At 42.6% G+C, this 19,179-nt stretch overlaps 3 protein-coding genes across 3 annotated transcripts; 2 read left to right on the top strand and 1 right to left on the bottom strand.

Annotated features, from left to right (window-relative positions):
* The first annotated feature begins 2,464 nt into the window (after positions 1-2,464).
* LOC311132644 (small ribosomal subunit protein uS7) lies at positions 2,465-5,536 on the top strand. Its single transcript, XM_084165904.1, has 6 exons — positions 2,465-2,541; positions 3,367-3,476; positions 3,771-3,980; positions 4,633-4,761; positions 5,130-5,228; positions 5,420-5,536. Coding segments are annotated over exons 1-6 (618 nt in total). The 5' UTR covers positions 2,465-2,540; the 3' UTR covers positions 5,489-5,536.
* A 79-nt stretch (positions 5,537-5,615) lies between these two features.
* LOC311132643 (putative hydrolase DDAH2) lies at positions 5,616-14,983 on the bottom strand. The gene is made up of 6 exons (XM_084165903.1): positions 14,778-14,983; positions 12,823-13,469; positions 12,350-12,538; positions 11,402-11,521; positions 10,847-10,990; positions 5,616-8,008 (listed from the first exon to the last, which is right to left on the bottom strand). Exons 2-6 carry the CDS (start codon positions 13,129-13,131, stop codon positions 7,892-7,894), a joined length of 879 nt encoding a protein of 292 aa, XP_084022029.1. The 5' UTR covers positions 13,132-13,469; positions 14,778-14,983; the 3' UTR covers positions 5,616-7,891.
* Positions 14,984-17,033: 2,050 nt separating this feature from the next.
* LOC311132417 (uncharacterized protein) lies at positions 17,034-19,026 on the top strand (the record flags this gene model as incomplete). Its single annotated transcript, XM_084165704.1, has 3 exons — positions 17,034-17,085; positions 17,941-18,060; positions 18,815-19,026. The coding sequence occupies 3 exons, from the start codon at positions 17,034-17,036 to the stop codon at positions 19,024-19,026; spliced, it is 384 nt and encodes a 127-aa protein (XP_084021830.1).
* Positions 19,027-19,179: the final 153 nt, after the last annotated feature.

Below are 19,179 nucleotides of genomic sequence, written 5' to 3'. Positions count from 1 at the left end.
CCAATGCATTCAACAGAAATTATTGCAGAAGAAGAAGAATGCTGTCCACGCGCTGAGGTGTTATACATGCCCTCATAGTGCGGGAGTTCAGAGCCATGCCAATAAAGGTGACCTTTTGGCTTGGTGTGAAGTTGCTCTTCTCTTTGTTCACGGTAAGACCCAGTGCGGTGACGTGGTTCAGTGTCAGTGCTGTTCCCTCGGGCCGCACACTCGCAAGACGGGGCGCAGATGAGCCAGTCGTCGAGGTAAGGAAGGATCTTGATCCCTTGTAGGTGGAGGGAGCTCAGGGCTGCACTCACGCATCTTGTGAAGACGCGAGGAGCCAGGGAGAGACTGAAGGGTAATACCGCAAACTGGTATGCCTGGCCCTGGAAGGTGAACCGCAGAAAACGCCTGTGTTCCGGTAACACAGTAACGTGAAAGTAAGCATCCTTTAAGTCCAGGGACGTGAACCATTCCCCTGCGGCTACGGTCTGGAGAACGTTGACCGTCTGCAACGTGAAAGGGGAGAACTTTTAGGAATACATTGAACCGTTTTAAATCCAGAACTGGACAGAAACTTCCGTCTTTCTTCGGAACCAGGAAATAGGTTGAGTTAAAGCCATCTTGCTGTTCTCATGCTTTTACTCTTGTGATCGCACCCTTCCCCAGGAGAGATGTAATCTCCTGGTTGAGGGCGCAAGCTGTCAAGGGTTCTGTGACTGAAGGTATTCTGATCCCTGAGAATGGTGGGGGCCGGAGTACAGTGGCCAACACACACACTAGCTGGTGGGCTAAATCAGCACAAGACAAGGAAGCCCGATATCCTCTGATAAAAAGGATAGGTAGGGGAGAGCTGTCACACAGCCTTGGAGGGTGAATTTTGCACTCTGATCCACAGGTCACAGGCTGTTGGTGACATACTGACAGTGCACACAACTCACACAGAGTTTAGCTTACCCTACCGGGACCTGAGAAGATGCAATCCGAAAAACGGGTGCAGCAGAGCAGTCAACTTGTGTGATATGGCTAAGCTAACTTTGCGAGAAGAAATAAGAGACTGTACGTCAGACCACACACTGTTTTATATGAACTGCGGGGGCACGTCCTCCCACGCTGTCATGTCACAGGCGTGACTTTGTTGTTATTATTACTCGATCTGCGCGGAGCGCGAGGGATGTAATCCATACTTTCAACCGTACTGACGGTCTGAAAGGTATGAGGTAGAACACCATTTGCCTCATGCAGCGCGACACATCTCCTTCACATAGAGTAGATCAGGCTGTTGATTGTGGCCTGTGGAATGTTATCCCGCTCCTCTTCAAGGGCTGTGCAAAGTTGCTGGATATTGGCGGGAACTGGAACATGCTATCGTACACGTCGATTCAGACCTGCCCATACCATAACCCCACCGCCACCACGGGGCACTCTGTTCACAACATTGACATCAGCAAACCGCTTGCCCACACGATGCCATACAGTTGAAACCGGGATTCATTCGTGAAGAGCACACTTCTCCAGCATGCCAGTGGCCATCGAAGGTGAGCATTTGCCCACTGAAGTCGGTTACGAAGCCGAACTACAGTCAGGTGAAGACCCAGGGGAGGACGACAAACACAGAGATGAGCTTCCCTGAGACGGTTTCTGACAGTTTGTGCAGAAATTATTTGGTTGTGCAAACTCACAGTTTCATCAGGTGTCCGGGTGGCTAGTCTCAGACTATCCCGCAGCTGAAAAAGCTGGCTGTGGAGGACCTGGGCTGGCGTGGTTACACGTGGTCTGCGGTTGTGAGGCCGGTTTGGACGTACTGCCAAATTCTCTAACATGACCTTGGAGGCGTGGTAGAGAAATGAACATTACATTCTCTGGCAACAGCTTTGGTGGACATTCCTGCAGTCAGGATGCCAATTGCAAGCTCCCTCAAAACTTGAGACATCTGTGGCATTGGATTGTGTGACAAAACTGCACATTTTAGAGTGGCCTTTTATTGTCCCCAGCACAATGTACACCTGTGTAATGATCGTGCTGTTTAATCAGCTTCTTGATATGTCACACCTGTCAGGTGGATGAATTATCTTGGCAAAGGAGAAATGCTCACTAACAGGGATGTAAAGAAATTTGTGCACAACATTTGAGATAAACTTTTTGTGCATATGGAACATTTATGGAATCTTTTATTTCAGCTCATGAAACATAGGACCAACACTTTACATGTTGCGTTTATACTTCTGTTCACTGTACAATCCTTGCTCCATCCAAATTCAGTAGGTGTTATTTTCATTGAAAAATATGTGGATCACCACATCAATAACTTGAATACAACATGAGGGTTTCTGTAAAACATATCAGGGAAATGATATAGTCCAATTTCAGTTTTAATTACATTTACAGATTTCATGTAACTATCGGAGATGAGATTTCTGCCATGGAACTAAATTTCCATAAAATCCGTGCAAGCCGGATACTTCCGCCTAATTTCCGCTTCGCTGGATATGTGCATGAGGCAACCTGACCAGGCCCTTTTCCGTCTCTAAGAAGTGTGGTACAGAACGGCAGACACAAGTGAGTAATTTTTTTTTACTATTTTCAAGGGCAAAATTGCATGAAAGTGCACAATGTCAAACCATCGTAAGTGTAACATTACTCGTTTGCCTTTGAGTCAAAAGAAGACCACAATTTTTAGTCCAAAGTCGTTTTTAAAGCATCTGAATGTTTACTCCGTGCTCAAATAATTTCAGCCGGGGCAGATTGTTAGCGCGATGCTAGCACATGTGCAACATGGCTAACTAGCTAACTACACGTTTAGCGTCCTCGCGGGATCACTCTGCACATTATGTTGGTTTACAAGATGTTAAGTTTGCTGTTAAACACTTTATTTTAAATAGATATTGTAGTTATGTTTTTGCTCACAATTTGACATTGGCTGGTCAAATTGTAAGGTGACTGTAGCTAACTAGCGACCGCTAGTTGGTAGACTTGAGCTGATGTTAGGCTTTTGGGCCTAGTGTGTAGGCGCGTTCACATTGCCTTTGTATTTGTATCCCTACTAGTTCATTAGACACGTTGTAGTTATTTACACATGTAATTATGCTTTCCATGTGTAGCCTAACCCACTTTGCCAACATCACTAGCAAACGTTAACCGGTATAATATCTAACGTTAGCTAACTATTCGTGTGTTGCCAGCAGTGGCAGAAATTCCTTCCTAGTGTTGGTGGTTGTCGTGAAGCCTTTTCATTTCCTCATGTATTCAACTAATTAGTTGATCGTGAAGTGGTAACGTCATTGATTAATGTGGGATCTGAGATCAGACATTGTGCATGTGGTACCTTGAATCTCATAATGAAATGATAAGTGTTACCAGACCAAATATTCTGTTTCTCTCCAGTGACTTCAGAGTCGTGGGAGACTGCCCCAGCAGTGGCTGAAACGCCAGAAATCAAGCTCTTTGGGAAATGGAGCACAGATGATGTTCAGATCAATGACATCTCCCTGCAGGTAAGCCATTTCAATGTTCGACTGAGAACCCTTCTTGATACCCTATGCCCTAAAATGCAATTTGTCATTTGTGTAAGCGAGGCTAGAGTCACGCCTTTACAGCCCTCATTGTCCTGGTGTGCTAGAGTGCTCGCATAGTAAACTTCTTTGCATATTCATTGGCTGTAGTCTCTTGTGGCCCAGTCAATCACCAGCTCAGAAACATGAAAATGTATGTATTCCCATTTAACCTGGACATTCAAACCTAAATTACTGGGAAGGGAGCTAGTATTGATTATTTTTCCTTCAACTCAGGATTACATTGCCGTGAAGGAGAAGTATGCTAAGTACCTGCCACACTCTGGAGGCCGTTATGCCGCCAAGCGTTTCCGCAAGGCCCAGTGCCCCATTGTGGAGCGTCTCACCAACTCCATGATGATGCACGGCCGCAACAACGGCAAGAAGCTGATGACCTGTCGCATCGTTAAGCATGCCTTCGAGATCATCCACCTGCTGACTGGGGAGGTACGTACCATCGCTGTGGGGCGGCAGGTAGCTTAATGGTTAAGAGCGTTGTGCCAGTAACCGAAAGGTCGCTGGTTCTAATCCCCGAGCCGACTAGGTGAAACATCTGTCGATGTGCCCTTGAGCAAGGCACTTAACCCTAATTGCTCCTGTAAGTCGCTCTGTATAAGAGCATCTGCTAAATGACTAAATTATTTATTTAAATGATTACCTTATTCAACATAGTTTTTTGCATCCCAAATGGAATCCTGTTCCCTTTATAGTGCACTACTATGGTCCTTGGTCAAAATAGGGTGCCATTTGGAACTTTTACTTTGCCTCAAACTCCATGCCTGTCAGCCTCCCGCCACTATGCCGGTCTGTTTTTGTGACTGAGTATAATCCAGTGGAGGCTCAGATAGACCCAGCTCTAGGAAGCAGGGCTGCTTAAACAAATGGGCAACTCTGTGCCGAAAGGCCTGGAACACACACCACATGGAACTTTTAATGCTTTAAGTCCATGCCTACTCTCCTGTTACTGTTATCACTCCAGTTTTAGTTCAGTCAGCAGGACGTCCTGAGTGTCTTTCCCTGTGATATTTGTACTCCTGAATATGGTTTACAGTACGGTTGTGGTGGTTGACCTTGTCTCTCCTCTGCCTTGCCCTCTCAGAACCCCCTGCAGGTGTTGGTCAATGCCATTATCAACAGCGGACCCCGTGAGGACTCCACCCGTATTGGTCGTGCTGGTACCGTGAGGAGGCAGGCTGTGGACGTGTCCCCTCTGCGTAGAGTCAACCAGGTAACGTGAACTGCCTGCACATTATGCTCTCCAACGCAGTACCTGTGCATGCTGCCACTTGGTTCACTACCAAAAATCTAGGCTAAATCACAAGTGAAGTAACAGGAATATTAGACTTGTCATTTTTTGTGTGTAAGCGAGGCTAGAGTCACGCCTTTACAAACTCATTGTCCTGGTGTGCTAGAGTGCTCGTAGAGTAAACATCTTTGCCTATTCATTGGCTATTGTCTCATGTGGCCCAGCCAATCACCAGCTCAGATACAGAACCTCCATTTTTGACTTGTGATTTGTGTAGATTCACAACAGTTTATTTCTATTCAGTGTTGTGCATATCTGCCTCCACTAATGTCTTGCCACCTGTGTCTCAGGCAATCTGGCTGCTGTGCACTGGAGCAAGAGAAGCTGCTTTCAGGAACATCAAGACCATTGCGGAGTGCCTCGCTGATGAGCTGATCAACGCTGCCAAGGTGAGACTTTGTTTAATGTGTAGTCTCAAATGATATTTCAGTACTGAACAGATTTGGTTCCAAACCAGTCTGCAGTTTTCATCAGATTTTTGTAGTGTGCTGTTATATGTTAGGGGGGGAAACATTTAAAAAAAGTTATCAGTGTCAATTTATTTGGTTTTGATCAATATTGAATGTTTTGTCTCTGTCAGGGTTCTTCTAACTCCTACGCCATCAAGAAGAAGGATGAGTTGGAGAGAGTCGCCAAGTCCAACCGTTAAAGTTTGCTTTCTAGAAAAAAAAACAAGGAAATAAATTTGAAAACGTCATTTTTGTTTTAAGTTTAATGTGTTATGGTTTTTAGTAAAATGCACACTTATAAAGGCCTTAATACATGACTGGGTTGAGGAATGAGTCAAATGTTTAAAATTATTTTATTTGAGAATCTACTAAATACAAAGTTCTAAACATCACATACAAAAGCTACACTAAAATATGTAAATGAATGCAGCGTCTTAGATGCATACTACAGATTTGGATTCTAATGGGAAGTAGGTCAATGTCAGTGCTTTATCACCAATGAGGACTTTGCAAAAAAGTACAAAACCCAAGTACTGAGATTCAAACAATGCCAGTTTGTTCAGAGTTGCTATATTTAAATTTTAGTCATTTAGCAGACGCTCTTATCCAGAGTGACTTAGTGAGTGCATACATTTTTCATACTATATCATGGTCTGGGGGTGTTGAGCAATATAGTCTACAACCCTCAGTGATGTGTTTGAGACATTATGAACAACTGTCAGTGTTTCAATCCATAAATCTTTCCAATTTGGTCCTTGGTTAATCCACAGGACCTACAAACAATGCAAGGGTAATGATGGAAATTGTTGAAGGGGACTTTTGAACTCGTTCCTTCCCGGGGCAATTAATTTCACAGTCGGATCTCAACCACCAGGACATTCTTTAAATGTTTACAATTCCACATTGGTCATTATGTCCTATGACAAAGAACATAACAGCCTACATTCATACCTAGCGCCAGAAATTTTTTTACTGGGGGGGGGGGGGGGTCTGGATTTTCAACACGCAGACCCTCAATCTGCATTTTAGTAGATTTCACCTGTACTAATTAAACAAACTTGAATTTATAATCCCCTTTACAATAAAGCCTTGCATGCCAGGGTTGTGGGTTCGATTCCCACGGAGGGCCAGTATGAAGAAGGAAAAAAAAGTATGCACTCACTAACTGTATAGTAGCTCTGGATAAGAGAGTCTGCTAAAATGACGTAAATGTAAATGCCTCTATCACATTTGCATAGTGCCCTCCGCCTACAGTTGAGCATAGGTGTTTTTAGGATTTGTCCACAGAATCCAGAAAAAAATGGGCCTTCCATAAACTCATTTCCTGCTATTCTATGTCATTTAGACTACATGAATGGAGTCAGCACAATCATTATTTGTTATACCACACATGACAGAAATTAGTGGTTACTCTGACACCGACAAACTGAGAACAACAACCTCATGGTGAATGCAACCAAGACAGTATTAGGAGGAAATATGGGCTAAAAAAAACAGTTGTTCGCGAGAGGTACTAGGGATTCGCTTTCCGCGGAACGGTGGGCTGTTAAGCTCCCGCCTATGCCTCTCTGGATTGGTGGATACATCTAATTATTTCAATATTCGATGAGTGGTGTTGACGTCAACCGCCTATATTCAATGGAAATGAACGCTATGCTAGCCTCGTGCATAGTCTGTCTCGAATTTCAATAGAGACAACTCCGATAGTGTTTTTTTTCTCAAAGTTGCCGGGAAGTGACATGCAACAGTTATATCAGTACATTCGTAACAACTTGAGCATGACCAAACTTCTATCAAATAAGCCTCACGTACCAATTAATTTTATCTTGAATAAATTCGATACTTTGCCATCCATACAAATACTCCTCACTTGGCAGTCTGATTTTGGAATGAGTAAAACTTCTCGCTCCGCCTCTCCCTTTATGTTCGCAAAATATTGAGTTTAAAAAAAGGTAGATTCTAGACAGATTCGCCGTCTTTTTCAGCACGAGGCATTTGCTTTCCAAACTACTTTTTCCTGTGATTGTATTTAGAAATGTGCAAAAGGTCGATAAAACCATAGACATAGAATCCATACAACGGACGTGCCGATTCAAGTCAGAAGTGGCAGCCATTGCAAGTTTTCCTGTCAATTTTAGACGTGGCACGTCCCTTCTATGGATTATATTTCTATGGCCGCAACAACAGCCTACTTTGAGGATGGATGAGTCTATTTAAATACAAGTTGTTATATAGGGACATAAAATGGCCGCATACATCACACCTACATTTCAAATCTAGAGCCTAATAAAATTCCTCAAGCCACACCGCACTCTTTCCACAGTAGGGGGTGCAGTTGTGCAGAATATGCACATTGAACCCTCTATTCCTGGTTAGTGCTATCTGGGATCCTTGGGATGTCCCTACCCTAAACACTGACCTTAACCCCTTACCTTAGCCGTTTTAAATTTCAACTTCAGAGTTGGGATGTCCCAAGGATCCCATTAAGACTTCCCCTTTAGCCCCATTCCCAACAGTTGGCGATGTCCTTGATATGTTCACATTTGTATTTACATATAGTCAATGAAGGTCTATGTGTGTACTATTGGAGAAGGGCAGGGCATTCAGAAGTATGGCTTCCTATTGATAAGTAGGCAGAATGAAGACAGAGACCCTCCAAGCTTGGAGGCCTCGCTGCACGCTGTAGGGAGGAGGGTGTATTCCGTCAGCTTCTGGAAGGCCTGGGGGGGCAGGAATAGAGAGATCATAAAATTTTATTTAACCACAAAGACCAGGGAGGTTTTCCAATGCATTGTAAAGAAGGGCACCTATTGGTAGATGGGTAAAAAAAAAAAGTGGACATTGAATATCCCTTTGAGCATGGTGAAGTTATTAATTACACTTTGGATGATGTATCAATACACCAGTCACTACAAAGATACAGGCATCCTTCCTAACTCAGTTACCGGAGAGGAAGGAAACCGCTCAGGGATTTCGCCATAAGGCCAATAGTGACTTTAAAACAGTTACAGAGTTGAATGGCTGGGATAGGAGAAAACTGAGGCTGGATCAACAACATTGTAGTTACTCCACAATACTAACCCAAATTACAGTGTGAAAAGAAGGAAGCCTGTACAGAAGAAAAATATTCCAAAACATGCATCCTGTTTGCAATAAGGCACTCAAGTAAAACTGCAAAAAATGTGGCAAAGAAATGAACTTTAGGTCCTGGATACAGAGCGTTATGTTTGGGGAAAATCCAACACTTCACTGAGTACCACTCTTCATATTTTCATGCATGGTGGTGTCTACATCATGTATTGGGTATGCTTATCATCGGCAAGGACTAGGGAGTTTTTTAAGTATAAAAATAAACTGAATAGAGCTAAGCACAGGCAAAATCCTAGAGGAAAACCTGGTTCAGTCTGCTTTCTAAAAGACACAGAGACAAAATCATCTTTCAGCAGGACAATAACCTAAAACACAAGGCCATATACAGTTGAAGTCGGAAATTTACATACACTTAGGTTGGAGTCATTAAAACTCGTTTTTCAACCACTCCACAAATTTCTTGTTAACAAACTATAGTTTTGGCAAGTCGGTTAGGACATCTACTTTGTGCATGACAAGTAATTTTATAATAAATAAACAATTGTTTACAGACAGATTATTTCACTTATAATTCACTGTATCACAATTCCAGTGGGTCAGAAGTTTACATACACTAAGTTGACTGTGCCTTTAAACAGCTTGGAAAATTCCAGAAAATGATGTCATGGCTTTAGAAGCTTCTGATAGGCTAATTTACATAATTTGAGTCAATTGGAGGTGTACCTGTGGATATATTTCAAGGCCTACCTTCAAACTCAGTGCCTCTTTGCTTGACATCATGGAAAAATCAAAAGAAATCAGCCAAGGCCTCATAAACAGAATTGTAGACCTCCACAAGTCTGGTTCAACATTGGGAGCAATTTCCAAACGCCTGAAGGTACCACGTTCATCTGTACAAACAATAGTACGCAAGTATAAACACCATGGTACCACGTAGCCGTCATTCTGATCAGGAAGGAGACGCAATCTGTCTCCTAGAGATGAACATACTTTGGTGTGAAAAGTGCAAATCAATCCCAGAACAACAGCAAAGGACCTTGTGAAGATGCTGGAGGAAACAGGTACAAAAGTATATATATCCACAGTAAAACTAGTCCTATATCGACATAACCTGAAAGGCCGCTCAGCAAGGAAGAAGCCACTGCTCCAAAACCGCCATAAAAAAGCCAGACTACGGTTTGCAACTGCACATGGGGACAAAGATCGTACTTTTTGGAGAAATGTTCTGATGAAACAAAAATATAACTGTTTGGCCATAATGACCATCGTTATGTTTGGAGGAAAAAGGGGAAGGCTTGCAAGCCGAAGAACACCATCCCAACCGTGAAGCACGGGGGTGGCAGCATCATGCTGTGGGGGTGCTTTGCTGCAGGAGGGACTGGTGCATTTCACAAAATAGATGGCATAATGAGGAAGGAAAATTATGTGGATATATTGAAGCAACATCTCAAGACATCAGTCAGGAAGTTAAAGCTTGGTCGCAAAAGCCCTGACCTCAATTCTATAGAACATTTGTGGGCAGAACTGAAAAAGCGTGTGCGAGCAAGGAGGCCTACAAACCTGACTCAGTTACACCAGCTCTGTCAGGAGGAATGGGCCAAAATTCACCCAACTTATTGTGGGAAGCTTGTGGAAGGCTACCCGAAACGTTTGACCCAAGTTAAACAATTTAAAGGCAATGCTACCAAATACTAATTGAGAGTATGTAAACTTCTGACCCACTGGGAATGTGATGAAAGAAATAAAAGCTTAAATAAATCATTCTCTCTACTATTATTCTGACATTTCACATTCTTAAAATAAATTGGTGATCCTAACTGACCTAGAACAGGGAATATTTACTAGGATTACATGTCAGGAATTGTGAAAAACTGAGTTGAAATGTAAGGTGTATGTAAACTTCCGACTTCAACTGTAGTTGCTTACCAAGATTACATAGAATGTTCCTGAGTGGCCTAATTACAGTTTTGCCTTAAATCGGCTTGAAAATCTATAGAAAGACTTGAAAATGGCTGTCTAGCAATAATCAACAACCAACTTGACAGAGCTTGAATTTTTTAAAAAAGAATAATGTGCAAATATTGTACAATCCAGGTGTGCAAATCTCTTAGAGATTTACCCAGAAAGACTCACAGTTGTATTCGCTGCCAAAGGTGATTCTAACATGCATTGACTGAGGGGTGTGAATACTTACGTAAATTGATTATTTCTGTATTTCATTTTCAATAAATGTGCAAAAATCTCTATAAACATGTTTTCACTTTGTCATTATGGGGTAGTGTGTGTAGATGGGTGAGAGAAAAAAATGCTATTTAATCCATTTTAAATTCAGGCTGTAACAACAAAATGTGGAATAAATCAAGGGGTACGAATACTTTCTGAAGGCAATGTATATGCCAAAGACACAATACGGTGGATATAAAAAAGAACTGCTTAGTAAAGCAACCTAAAGACCACTGTTCACTCACAGGGACACTGTCGGGACACTCCTCAGTGGGCGGGTAAAGCAGGTAGTCCCCTTTGGAGGGGCCCCTGATGTAGACACAGTTAGCTGCTGCGCCCTCAGGGACCGTGAGCACTTTGTAGTGGTGTTCAGTCAGCTGCTCCATCATCTACACACACACACACAGAGGCAGGGCTAACAAGATTTGCATGACAGCAGCAGCCAGAGTCTGTTCACATTAGAGTAGCCCACACAGGGAGAAACTGAAATGTGCATGAGCCAATCATCTCCGGATGGGGACCAAATGGAGCACACACACTAGGGTAATGTGGGCTAATGGGGCTCTAAACAACACCATGAGAGTTTAAAACAGCCCAATAAAGCTTGATTTATCATTTACTTTATTCATCTGAGCACAGTGACATAAATACTGGGCTAGAGACAGTCTTTTGAGGTGATCACTTTGCATGTCTGAATGGCAGTTTGTTGTGGCAAGCAGAATGTGGTCTGCACATGGATAGAGAGCTACAGTATATTCATTCAGTCTTTCTCTCGGACACACACAAACACACACACTCACCCGGAGGGTCTTCTTGGCCCCATCACTGTTGCTGATGATGATAGTATCAGGACCTCCCATAGAGCAGATGTTCTTTAGACGAGCACCCCCACACACTGGCACTGTGGACACAGCAAAGTCCTAAAACGAGGTCAGAGATGGTAAGAACATTAAGTGACCTATATAATATTGTACACAGGGACCGAAAGAAAATGATTTATCTTTTAATTACTTTTTTGTTTTTAATATGGTCATGTACTTGGACATCAAGTAAGTAATCAGATAGATTAGATAATAACTTGTGTAAATATTGCATGTAAAAGGAAAGCAGACAGACGCAGGCACAAACAGCCCTACACACAATGGTGTAGATTGCATGCCACACCCTGAGTGATATTGAATTATCAAATCCAACAGCTTATGGTATTAACTACCATTATAAGTCCATTCAAATTCAATTAAATAAACAGAACTGACTGCGAAAACATAATGTCTAGTTTATGGGAGCATGGTAGAGAAGTAAGAAGTATGCATTTACATTGTACATTCATACTCTCCCCTCTCTCTTTCTACCCTCACACAAGTGAACTCACGTGCACAGATATACACACAACTGCCAAAAATGCACTTAGCAAGAGAAAGCCATCAATACCTAATGGCACTACTGTGGACCATGTCAAATCTCAGGGGACTTCCTGGTGTGATCACCACCATCCCTGACCAATGGGACATAGCTTACTCCTCCATCATTTGTCTTTGAGCCTTAAATCTCATAATACAATAGGACAATGGCCACCTGCTCATCCCTGCTGCAACACATGGGCTCTTTCCCAATTTGTCTTTCCTTGATTCCTTACGTCCTCTTTGCTTGCCTCCTTCTCAGAACACATTGGAGGAGAAGGTCGGAGGGGAGGGACTTTGGGTCTTGTCCTCTCATGTGGTTTGAGAAAGGAATAAAACTATACTTACTCTGAAAGTGTCGGCCAGAACCTCAGCTCCTCTGTGGTTGGTGTGGGAGGAGATGCCCACAAAGAACTCCCTGCCAGTGAAGAGCACGTCACTGCCCTCCAGCGTGGCTCCTGCGGAGCCCCCCTCCTCTTCCCCCATCTCCACCACTGTCAGGTTGAGCTCCAACATCACCCTTCTCACCGCTTCAGCCTTAGGGAGATAGGAGAAAGGGACAGGGAGGGAGGGAAAAGGGGAGAGATAGTTGATTTTCCAGGTCAAACTGACTCTACTGCAACATTAATCTATAATTAAAACATAAATAACAGCAAAATAAATCAATAATTACATTTACATTTACATTTTAGTTGTAGACAGAACTACAACACGTTTAGCGGAATGATTCACAACACACACAAATGTCCTTCATTTAGTGTAAAAAAATTATGCGATAAAGAGAATAAATATTTTTCTCAGTTATTGTGGTCAATGTTTACCTCACTGCGTCTCTGCTGTTTGAAAGGTCTGGTGATGAGTGCCGTGTCTCCCTGTATCACCGCTACATCCTCTATCCTCCAGCTCTCTGGTAGCTCTGGGTCTGCAGGGATCTCTATGAGCTGCAGCCCCACCTTCTGTCTCAGCGCCCCTGTCAGCACCCCAAACTGACGCTGTGCTTTGGCCAGGTCCGTCGTGGTTTCCCCGTTTTCAACCTTGTCGGTTTTCTCGTTATCGACCTTCCCAAAGGTCTCTGGGATGACTCGCACCACGGCGTGGGTGAAGCGGCCGTACGGCAACACGCTCGCCATGATGTGTGTGTGCGTAGTGTATGTGTGAAGGTGTGGGAGTACCCTGGCTATGGGCTAGTAAAAGTGTGTGTGTGCGCCACAAGATGAGTGGGAGGGAGTGGGTGAGAGTTCTTGTCAGAGTGTATTCCCAACTGTTTGAGAAGCTGCGAGGTGTGATGGCAAGACCAACTGGACACTAAAGGGATGTAATGGAGAGAAACAGTAACTCTATGGGGAGTATGTCACCCAGGCAGGAAAACACACAGGAGAAAGTCTTCATCCCTGTTCTTCCACTTCAGTGATCAGCCACTCCAAAGTTCCAGGGAGGTAAATATGGGGAGTTTCTGTCTGATTGGTGTCTGAAAGAAAGGAGGAAGACAGATTCTTTGGGGCTTTTGATGTAAATGCTCAGTAAACATGCTCAGTGACTCATTAGATGAACGTTCCTGTGATCAATTGTCTCTGCTCTACTGCATACATCTCGGTCTCGTCAACTGTAGGCCATACAGTAGGCTAACCATTCTGTCTGGACCATAACATATTTTCCTCAGAGAGACAAATGTCTGTTTTGTGGTGGTACTGGAGTTGGACAAAGATGGCATGAAAGAAAAACAGGGTAATCTGAAGTGTCCAGTGTCCACCACTATATAGCCCCCATATGCTATTGAATAGGCCTACTTGATTTAAATGATTGAGACCAACTAAATAAAAACAATGATTCAATAGTTAGTCATGTAGATAGTGACACTATACTTATTTCAAGTTGAACTGTGAACCAGAATTAATACAGACAAGGGCTGCATTGTTCAAGGGCAGATTATTTGAGCACAACATCCTACAATGGCCTTGCAATGGCAAATCTATCTGCTCGTTGGCTACAGTTTAGAGACAATCACTGCTTTATTATCATCCTTTAGTGAATCCCAGCGGCAATATTCTCTTTGCATGAACGACTCTCCCTGCTATGCACATCACGTTTCCCAAACCAGAATGTGGAGCAAATTCAGGTTGACCCCTCTAACATTTTGACGCAACAAGTGTCGCGGGATTGTCAATATGTGCCCCTATATGTTCACATGCTGCCTACATTTGGTGTTTTCTGGATAATTAAGAGAAAAAAATAACATTTGATAGCAGGGTGATAATAACCATTCACGGCAGAATTTGAGTAACTATCAGACAATAAACAAAAAGTGATGTCTCTCAGTATTGATTTTAGGAATGTAGCCTACCTAAACCTAGATTTAGGAATATTGCTCTTACTAATTTATTTCAATGCCTTTTTATCATCCCATGCCAGCCATCTGCAGAGTAACAAATTAAACAAAAAGCATCTGAAATATTTGCCTGTAAGAGCTCATCACGCCCAGTGCAATGTCAATATTCCAAAATATAAATGGAGATGTAAGCCTACCTCATTATTGCTTTTACAGTTGTTCAAATTCTGTTATTTCCCCTGGCAGTGTCTTCCCGGTCATCGTATCCCGTTTTTATTTCCTCTTCTATATTCCCCTCTCCCCGTCTCACCGGTTGCCCTGTTCACGCTGTCATCCCCAACTTGCCCTCCCCATCCCCCACCAGTCTGTCCTGTCCAATCCGGATTCCCCCTCTCCGCTCAACGACAAAAGTAGACAGTAGGTTATATTAATGATATATTTGCTTCTTACCTTGTATGAAAAGTGTAGATCGAATAGAATTCATCCACCAGAGTTCAACTCGCAAATTATTCTGACTTCTGTCTCTTTAATAAAGTAGGCCTAGGCTTAACAGCTAATCTCTTTATAAAAGGTTTCCCAAACCCGTTGAAATGTTCCTTCTAACGTAATCTCTTTCTATGCAGCATTCTTAGTAACAAAGATTGATTTAAAGTGGTTTCCAAGTGTGCCCCCCCACCCCGGAGAGATTATTGGTTTCATATTTTCCCCCTGATCCATTGGGTTCATATTTTCCCCCTGATCCATTGTTTCCAAGTGTGCCGCCCCCCCCCCCCCCCCCCCCCCCCCCCCCCCTCGCCAAAGTTGTATCCGCCCATTCTACATATAAACGTCAACAGTTATATCAATTCGCAATGCTATTTTCTTCTCGTGCGCTCATCCGAGTAAATTCTACATGGCCACATTATTCATTTCCAACCTTTTTTTTTACAGACGCAATAAGTTTGTCTATTCAATTGTTTATCTTTGTGTGTGTGTGTGTGTGTGTGTGTGTGTGTATGTTGTTGGGGTCTAGTCTTTGTCTGCGAAAAATAATCCAATTTTTTCTGCAATATGGGTAATGTAACTGTGCAATGGGTCCAAGAGAAAGAGATATGATGGAGTCACATAACATAGTTTGTCAAAGTGTCTGTTTGTCTTGGAGAATTAACAACAGGTTTCTAATTTATTATCAATGCTGGTGGTTTATCACACTTCAGAGGTTCGGCCTGCAATTGTTGAGCATTACTCAGTCTCACATTTGAGATAATCATCTCTGAATAAATGGTTAACACACACAAACAGACCCACTAATGACAGATGGTGTGTGACCTGCAGACAGGGCAGTGCAATGTTCCCGTCTAGCGACTGGCATATGTTACTGCAGTCAAAAATATAAAAACAGTCCACTGCAGATTTGATTCATTTCATGTAGTTAGAGAGAGAGAGATGGGGAGAGAGACACAACAGACACACACACACACACACATGATTAACGAAGAACACCATCTGTCAGCCCAACTCCAGCCCACACAAAACATCCCACTGAAATACAGTGGAGGACATGTATTCTACACACCAGCACCAGCATAGGCCAACTAGCTAATCCTCCCTTCCCCATAGCAAAACAAGCAGTTCTTATTGGACAAGTTAATGTAGTTCTTCCCTGTTTCACTCTGTTTTCTTCCATTCTGTGCGCTATGAACATGACCCTTGCCTATCTAATGGGTTTCAGGAAGGCTGGCTGTATGTGGTGTGCTTAATGACTGGTAAACTGTTTATCCGGTCTGATCCCACCCCAATCACAAGGCCCCTGTCACTTGACTATCCTCCCTGCCCACCTCACGGCACTCTTTAGGGAGTTATGGATAATGCAGTTACTTTCTCTGCCTGCCTCCTACTTACTCTTTCTCTTTCTTAGTCATTCTCTGTCCGTCTGTCTGTTTGTCTGTCTCCCTCCCTTTCTCTCTTTATTATTTCATGCATAAGCTGAATGCATAAATTGAATGCATAAGCTTTTCAGCAATAAATACTAATGTATAAAATGCATAATGTTATATTGTAGGTTACACATACAGTGCATCCCCTCCACTGTTTTTACTGTGTCATCTGTATCCACATCTGTGGGTGTAGCTTTCATTTTGGACATGATGTGTAACTTGCCTTGCTATTTTTGAGTCAGTACAATATAAATCACATTTAGTTGTTTTCTTAAAAGTAAGGCCCTCTGTGTAAATCCCAGTTTTAGACAGATTTAGACATATTAAACTGTAGGCATGTCAGTTTAAGCATTACATGGTTACCATCCAAATTACATTTGGAGAGTTTTGGATGGGAACCTTTGCTCCCAATGTGTCTGGTTTGTCAGAAAGAAAGAGCACCAGAGATAGATGGGGAGGTAGATTGAGGGAACTTACAACTGACCATCTGAGGACAATACAAATTACATCTGGACACATTGCATTATCAGAGAGAGAAATAATACAGTAAGAAAAAACAGAGTTTGTGGTTGACTGGGAGAGAATGATTGAGAGTTGGATGGATTGGATGCTGACTTGGAAGGAAAGTAAATTCAATTTGGGTTTGAATGGGACACGCAACCTATTAACTGCTAGTGGAGTTGGGAGAAGAGAGAGGCTGAAGGTATCAGGCAGGGACGTTTACCAAAACGAGAGAAGAGCTTCTAATATTTTCTAAAGTGCCCAAGAATCAACTTCTACGACTTCTAAGATGTCTCCTCTACAACTGTTCCTTCTTTTCCTGTGCTGTCTTCCTTTGGCAGGTATGTAAGAAAAGGATGGAGATGAGAAAGTTTGAGGAAAAGAGATAAGCTTTATAATGCCTAGGAATACTAAATTCTCTATGTTTAACAAGGACAACTCTGTTTTTAGATTCGACCCATATCTCAATAGCAGGAAAAATGCATTGAGATAATAATGCTACATTATCTAGTTAGTCAACCCGGTCTCAGAGCATTTCGTATTATTCTGTATGTAAGCCCACTCCATTTAGTATGATATGTTACCTTTGGTATGGTTACGTAAGCCAGATGGTTACTTAAGGCAAGGTCAGGGTGGATGGGTGGGCTTATAACGCAAATGTCTAGCAACCCAAAGGTTGCGAGTTTGAATCTCCTCACAGAAGACATTAGCATTTTAGCAACTTTTCAACTACTTACTACTATTTAGCTACTTTGCAAATACTTAGCATGTTAGCTAACCCTTCCCATAACCTTAACCCTTTTAGATAACCCTTCCCCTAACCTTAACCCTTTAACCTAACTCCTAAACTTAACCCTAACCTTAACCCTAACCCCTAGCCTAGCTAACGTTAGCAAGCTAACTAACATTAGCCACCTAGCTAGAATTCATAACATATCATACGTTTTGCAAATTCGTAACATTAGTACATTTTGCAAATTGGTAACATATTGTACTTTTGGCAAATTCATAACATATAATATGAATTGTAATTCGTAGCATATCATACGAAATGGGTGATGGACATCTACAAATTAATACATAACATACGAAACGTAACATATCATACTACATTTTGTGTTTTACCCCCATTAGTATGATGTACATCTTATATTTAATACATAATTTTATTGTATGTTGGTCCCTTTCTTTATTAGCCCCTCTGTGCTGTTACACATGTGTGTTTCCTGCCATCTCTCCCATGGACTGCCTCAAGTTCCCTCAGGAGTGTCCTGACGGACAGCGCTGCCTAGCTAGCACTGCAGTGGGGACGCGAGGTGAGTGCAGGCTGTGCCTTTGTGTGTGTATGTGTGTGTGCGTGTATGCATGCGTGTGTTTGTCTATGTGTGTGGGCATTGGGGACAGTATTGGGTTTCCGGTGGAGGTGGCATGACATAAACTTAAGAGAATATACAATAATGTGTCATGATTGTGAATCGGATTGAATAACAAACTTGAGTGGCACTGCAATTGTGTAACGTTAACTGAAGTTGAAGAGTGTGGGAGATGTTTTATGGGACACTATGCCAGCCTTGCCTTCCTACTGGATATTCACTACATAATGTGAGACAAAAGACTAGCTGAAAAGACCAAATGTCACCACAATTCTCTCACCAAGCCGGTTGTTAGCTCTCTAATGCCTGTGATGCCATCAAATGATCTCTAAAAATAGCCAAGCGCTAAATGAGTGGGACACAGGATTCTGTGTGCCTCTGAGGATAAGAGGAAAGGGACTGCTCTGAAAAGTATTTATGCCACATAATTCAATTGAGGTCAGTAATTTGCAGTGATTTAATGTATTGTGTTAACACCTTTCTAAATGCAGAGCTGGTGTGGTCTATCCACTGACTTTTGGTGGGCCAATTGTATGTCTCTTAGTGTGACAGTAATACATCACAATGTCTGTCAGTCTAGCAATTACACTATCATCTCCTCTTGTCTCTATTTCAGCCAGTGCACTGACAAATAGGCCTCGATTTACTGAAGTGAAATATACTGTACTGTATGGATACAACTTTTCCCCATCTGTAGGCTCCCTGCGTCTGCTCCTGTATGAGAAGAGCTGTGCCATTCCCTCTCAATGTGGTCTATCTGGGGAGAAACATGCTGCAGGCCTGAACTTCACCTACCAAAACGACTGCTGTGACACGGACCTGTGCAACGGGGCTATGGCCCATGCTGCCCCCATCTGGAGGGGAGATGCACTGTGCATCCTGCTTATTTTCTCTCTCATACTGGGCTGATATACTCATTTATTGCATTTTATATGTACATTCATGATCATACAGTAACATGCACAACCTATACTGCAATGGGGTTAATCCCATTAACCCAAAAATCTCAGTATAGAGATACACAGTGTGACACACTGACAGTGCCTTGTTTACATGTAGGCT

The sequence above is a fragment of the Coregonus lavaretus genome (genome assembly GCF_964263955.1).
Source record: "Coregonus lavaretus genome assembly, chromosome: 7".
Taxonomy (NCBI): domain Eukaryota; kingdom Metazoa; phylum Chordata; class Actinopteri; order Salmoniformes; family Salmonidae; genus Coregonus; species Coregonus lavaretus.
This window is presented reverse-complemented; position numbering and strand designations above follow the sequence as displayed.

Coding starts and splice junctions, on each gene's coding strand:
- LOC311132643 (XM_084165903.1), bottom strand. CDS start 13,131: ATGGCGAGCGTGTTGCCGTACGGCCGCTTCACCCACGCCGTGGTGCGA. Junction 10,991..11,401: donor GGGCCAAGAAGACCCTCCGG/GTGAGTGTGTGT, acceptor GTGTGTGTGTAG/ATGATGGAGCAGCTGACTGA. Junction 8,009..10,846: donor AGTGTCCCGACAGTGTCCCT/GTGAGTGAACAG, acceptor CTGCCCCCCCAG/GCCTTCCAGAAGCTGACGGA.
- LOC311132644 (XM_084165904.1), top strand. Junction 3,477..3,770: donor TCAATGACATCTCCCTGCAG/GTAAGCCATTTC, acceptor CCTTCAACTCAG/GATTACATTGCCGTGAAGGA. Junction 5,229..5,419: donor AGCTGATCAACGCTGCCAAG/GTGAGACTTTGT, acceptor TGTCTCTGTCAG/GGTTCTTCTAACTCCTACGC.